This window comes from Nannochloropsis gaditana (assembly GCF_000240725.1).
Source record: "Nannochloropsis gaditana CCMP526 unplaced genomic scaffold scaffold352, whole genome shotgun sequence".
In the NCBI taxonomy this organism is placed as follows: domain Eukaryota; class Eustigmatophyceae; order Eustigmatales; family Monodopsidaceae; genus Microchloropsis; species Microchloropsis gaditana.
The window spans coordinates 21,622-27,576 of NW_005803601.1; the positions used below are offsets into that span (position 1 = coordinate 21,622).

Consider the following 5,955-nt stretch of genomic DNA (forward strand, 5'->3'; position numbering starts at 1 on the left):
AAGGGGTAGCGTGGTCTGTATCTTCTTGGAGAGGGGAGGTGAGACGTTGCCTGTCTACTACTGCGAATAATTCCAGCTTCGGCCCTTGGTTCGCAATGTTTTGTGTTGCGTTATCTCTCTTTCTCCCTCCTCCATGAGGGACCATGCCCGCCGTCTTTTTGGGCCTGAAAAATACGCATGGCCTCATGTTGTTTCCTCCACGACACCACGTCCTTCCTTTCCTTTCCCTGACCAGATGCAAAAAGTAGTGGCGAACCTCGCGGAGATCGAGCAGCCCTGGAACTGTCCCCATGGCCGTCCAACGATGCGGCACTTGGTGGATCTGAGCACTTTGCGAGGGTAACCAGGGGGGAAAGGGATGGACTGTAAACGACGCTGGGCGGTTGTGGAGGGAAAAGACTGATCGGGGACTACCGACCTGTGGACCTTGTCCATAATTGGGTCACGGACATGCTACGAAATCCGGCAGCTGTGTTTAATACAATGCCGCAATCATCTGTAAGCGACGGTGAAATTTCAAAAAGGCGTTTGGCATGGCTGTCCAAGCCCAGAAAACGCTACACAAAACAAAGAAATCAGGGTAACTCGAAAAGCATAAAGACCTATATTTTTTTTAACCCCTACCCTTGGATGGCTTTCGACCCCCTTGACTACGCGCGTTTTCCTCGCAGCGGTGTTGTGCCTGTCTCTAATTTTTCTGGGCTCTCAGGACTGCTGCAGTCGCTATAGGCCCCAAGTCCGTTCGGCGAGGACGACGAAAAGTGGACCGAGGAAGGTCGTGTGCTTGCGTTTCGCTTCTCCACCTTCCCTTTCTCCCTTCCTTTGGCTCCTCTCCCTCCACCTCCATCCATTTCCACCACAGCAGCCACCCACCCATTCAAAGGCGTCGTTGGCTCTCTTTCTTCCTCCCCTCCAGACGATACCTTCTCACCCTCCCGTCCTGGCCGTCGTTTTTTTTCCTGTCCGGGCTTGTCTTGTTTTCCCTCTCGGTCCAATTCGGCCACGGCGGCACTGGCGCTTGCGCTGATATCAATGCTGTCGCCCCGCATTTCCAACTCCAAATCTTTAAGCTCGTCCAGGACCCAAAATTCTTTCAAGGCACGTTCGTACTCCATGTTGCTAGAGCGGTCTTGCCGAGCCTGACGTTGGAGGCGGCGAAGCAGATACAATACCACGTCTGCACTGAAGACGCTCGCCAGTTGAAAGTTCAAGACGCAGCGCACGACAAAGCTCAAAAAGCCAGCCGGACCGATCGTCCGCATTGTGCTCCCGGCCCCCTGACTTTCCCGCCGGGAACTTTCCACCATGAATACCATGGCGAAGGCGAATGAAGCCGCGAGTAGCACGTTTCGGATCATATCTTGTCGGATCAATTGCTTCCGGAAGGAGACCGGATCGATGTAAATTCCAGAGTTTCGCCAAAAAAAGACGATCATGACCAGATTGCTCAGGGAATAGGAGAGGGAGGAGAGCGTGAACCAGTAGTCCGAGAAGACTTGGATGAACATGATCAGCGCGCAGGCGAGGAACGGCATATAAACCATCGGTCCGACGCTTACCAACCACCCCAACGTGGCAGATTCCGGCAGCAGTGTCTTGAGCACAACTGCCGCAGAGCGGAAGCCAGGCAGGACACTGATGGCCAGAGGACCCAATTCTCCCAGCACCATCAAGGCGTACAAGAAGCGGTAATAAAACTCAATGGTTACCACCACAAATGCCTGTCCATACACAGCGTAGCTCCGGAGCGCGTCGACCAGGTTCATGAGGTAGAGCAAGATGGGGTCGTACCCTCCAGACCGGGACATGGCCTCGGCCATCGCCTGCGTCAAGCCTTTGTTGTTCACGTACTCGGAGCCCGTCAGGGAGGCCATGAATTCTATCGCCCCGTCCCGGCCCGACTCGGAGACGAAGCCATTTAAAGGGTAAGAGTACTTGATGAATGCGCCCAGAAAAGGCACAGCCCACGCCCACACGACGAAGATTGCGGACATTTTGTGGGAGTCGATGAAATACAGGGCGAGGTGCGTGGCGATCAGGCGGGAAAAGGAGACGACCAGGGCCACCACGTCGAAAAAAATGAGTAAATTGTTGTAATCTTGGTTGTACACCGTGTCAAAAATGTCCTCCGACCCCAAGCAGCATTCACGCTCGATCACTGGAGGTTCCAAGCCGGCAGCTTCGCAGTAGCCGAGCGCCACCATCTTTCCATTGGACAGGCAGACTTTCTCCCGGGTCTGGACGTGGGTGTCCGGATCACAGTCGGCCCACCGCATGGTCAGGCTGGGGGCATAGGTGAGCCGCGCCAGGACGGCACTCATCTCGACCGTGACGTACTCGGAAGCGTCGAACCCTATCGTGCAGTCGCGTTTGAGCAACAACTTTGAGTCTTGAAAGCAGGTGGTGCTTTTTTTCCCCACGTCGGTCCCGTTGCATTGGTAAATGAGGGAAATTGGCCTCGTGGAGTTGACTGTTCGGAAAGCTAACAGCCCGATTTTCGCGTCGTTCTCACCGGCGTCCACGACCTGGTTGAAACCGGGCGAAGCGTGGTATTTGTAGCAAGCGGGGAGCATACCCGTCCGCGCCACGGTGGCCACGCTGTCGCAAATATCGCAATTGGGGTTCAGGTCTTGGTCAGAGCCAATGGGCCCAAATTCATCGGTCCCGGCCGTTGTGTCTCCTGAGTCATTTGAAGAAGGTAGGGAGGGAGTCTCCTGGACCTGGTGGGATGCGTCTTCTCGCCCCGGTGGGGTCCCAGGCCGTGGCGCTTGTGCCTGCAAGCGCCGACCTCCTTGCTTTTCTTCCTCTTTCTCGCTTTTTTGGAGGGAAACATACAGTTTCTGGAGCCGCTGGGCGGTGTCTTCAGACGGCAACATGCCATGGGCGATAGCCTGGTTGTAGGCCTCCTCTGGAGACAGGAGGCTGCCGTCAGGCTGGAGCAACACGTCCCGCCACACCTCCAGGGAAGGCCCTACGTTCTCATTTACCCCTACACCTTGTTGCTGCAGAGTAGACTGCATATCATCCCAGGATGGAACCTCCACCCTCCTGTCTGCGTCCGTATGGTATTGCTGCGCCTGGGCCGCATAGCGCGCCGCGGACAAGGGAGAGCCTCGGACGGCAGCCATTAGAGTGGCCACCCCCAGCGCAGAACGAGTGGCAAGGTTTGCTCTGCTTGCCCGTGTGGCTTCAGCTTCTGCGGCTTCTCGTGCCTTGACAGCGTCCCGGCAGGGGCAAAGAGACTCATAAGGGTCTTGCATGAAGATGCTGAAATTTCGAATGTCGACACCTACTTGGACGTACATCTGCAAAATAATCACGATGATCGTCCATTTCCGCCAGAGGAAGAAGCGGGTCACACGAGCCGTCGGTGCTCGGTGCATGAGGGACGGGTGTCGGCTCATTTCCTCCTCGTCTCCCACAATGTGGTGGACACGCCCAAAGGGCCTCCACAAGCGAGTGACAGCCCGGGAGCTCTTCCCAAGCAAACCCAGTTGCTCTTGCCGGCGTTGGCCACTGGATGTGAGGCTCTCGTCATCAGAGTTGTTTTCTGGAGTGTGAGTCGTGCGAGCGCTGTCGCTTCCACCTCTGTGTGAAAAGGGTGATGTTTCCCTGCCCTGTGTGGCCGCGACGGCGACTGTTCGGTTCACACCATGATTCTGATTTCCATGACTCTTCGACGGCTTCCCGTCCGTATGACTCTTGGCAGAGTTATCATTACTTTTACCCCCCTTGACCCCTGATGTATAATCGTGAAAGGCGAACAAGCCGCTTTCATCCTCCCCTGCCCGCGTCGTAAAAGGTCCTGAAGTCACGTGAACTTCAAAAGTGCTGGAAGTACCCCCCGGGCTCTGAATGGATAAGGGTTGCATCGCCGAAGCCGAAGGAGGGACGTCGTAGTGGGATGGAGGCGAGTCGGACGCAATGCCGCTCTGAAACGTGCTATCCTCTCGAGTAGGCTTCCGGCCGCCCATTGCGGTAAGACGCCAGCCAAATTGGCGACGCAATGGTACGGCCCCAGGGGCGGAATACCTGCAAAAAATTATGTATAGATTACTAAAATTTTGAACAATGGTATACATTACGGCCTTTTGAGTGTATGGGTATGCAAGTGAGCATGCACAAGAAAGCTTGGAATAAGATGAGGATGTAGGACCTACGGAACCGTTAAGGCTTGATGCCACCGTATCATAAGAAGCAAAGCGTGACAATGGGTGAAAAGGACAAGATTGATTTGGTAATGGAGGTAAATATCAATAACCTTTGTCTAATAAATGAAAGATTTTGTAAGGTCGTAATGACGGCCTCAATGACCAGTGCAGACGCCGACCGTTTAATCGAACGGATTTGAATTTTTAAAAGGCTTTTCCCGACATCTAGGCCGATGCTAGTTCCTGTCCCTGAATTGTGCGAAGTCCGGTCAATTATGTTGTTTATGTCTTGCACAGAAATTATAAAAAGTCTGATCACTTATAATTGAATGTCTTATCATTTCTAAGCATTGATTTGCGTACGATGTCTTCTCGCAAGTGAGGAGCCAGTTAGACCTACCTCCTCTCCCAAAACAGTGGGGAAAAAAATCATACTGGCTGCCCCACTCGGATTCAGGCGCAAATTTATTTCTCGCTCTTTCTTTGAGATTCTTGTTCTTTATTTTAAATTTCCAAAGAACTCCCGAAATTCCCAAAAAGAGCGCTTGCTGGCCATTTCTTTCAAAGCCATTTTGTTTGTATACCACCACCATCCGTCTTGCCCCGCTCTCCTCACCCCGTTCCTTTTACCAAAGATTGCAATATTTTTCGTTTCAAACAAACGTGGGAATCTTCGCCTTTCCTTTCATCTACCCCTTTTTAGTCGCTTCCTTCAGTAGTCTGCGTCCGTGGAGTCGGCAGAAATCGTCAAATCAAGCTCCTTCCCCGTAATTCGTCGGTAGAGCGACAGCACATCCTCGGCCGTCGTCTCGAAATGCGACGTGGCATCGTATGAAGAGGAGATGAAACAGCGGTCCTTGGAACCATCCTCAAGGGGGGAATACGTGTCTTCAACCTGACAGGGACCAGAGAGATCTTAAAAAGTGACCATGACATACGTGTGCAGGGGCTCCGACGAGACTCTATTCCATCTGCTGCCATATCTATTCCCTCCCACTCCCCCATCTCCATGTCCTTTATTCCTCCGCCACCATTTTTCTGACTTCCCCGCCCGCCTTACCGAGTCGAAGCGTTCAATGTAATTACCCAAAAGCTTGATTGCCGGTTCCAACTCTTGCAACGGATTCCCCGTTTCCACCGTTGTGGATGCGATCGCAATAAACCTCCCTGTAAATAGCAAATACAATGAAATATGATACCCCTTGCTCATTCCCTTCATTCACTCGGACTCCCCTCTGGGCCTACCTTGGGCGGCCACCATGTGAGCATAGGAGATGACGGCGATGTAAACATCGTGGTGGCGCTTCAGCTCGGACGCAGGAATAATGATTTGGGCCGATTCGGAGTTACTGAAGACGACAAAAATTGGGTAAAGAAGACCAGAGGGAGGAAAGGTTGCCAAAAGCAAGTCAGGTTTTTCGGCTGCTTTCTCTTCCTTCCCGCTTCCTCCTCCCTCCCTCCCTCCCTCCCTCCCTCCCTCTCTCCCTTCTTGACGCCCCCATCCGCACCTGGTACTCGCAACAGGATGATCCATAAGAACAATGGAGCGGACCACGCTGTGGGCATGTAGGTGAGACGCATGAGCCCAGCATTCATCGTTCAAAACCAACGTCCCTTATTCCCTCTTCGCCCTTCTTTTCCTCAGTTCTCTTGCCTCCTGCTCCCTTCTCCCTTCCTGCCATCACTTCCGCCCCCCCCACTTCAATCCCCCCTCCTCGCACCGTCCCGTCGCTTTGATCTTGTCCTTGGGGAAATACGACGGGTCGCCGATCAAGAACTTGGCCTTGGCGACCTCGTCACCGTG

The 5,955-nt window shown here is 53.5% G+C and overlaps 1 protein-coding gene across 1 annotated transcript; it reads right to left on the reverse strand.

Moving 5' to 3' along the window:
- Nucleotides 1–650: 650 nt before the first annotated feature.
- NGA_0387100 (uncharacterized protein) lies at nucleotides 651–3,974 on the reverse strand (the record flags this gene model as incomplete). Its single annotated transcript, XM_005854906.1, has 1 exon — nucleotides 651–3,974. One exon carries the CDS (start codon nucleotides 3,972–3,974, stop codon nucleotides 651–653), a length of 3,324 nt encoding a protein of 1,107 aa, XP_005854968.1.
- Between the last annotated feature and the right edge of the window lie 1,981 nt (nucleotides 3,975–5,955).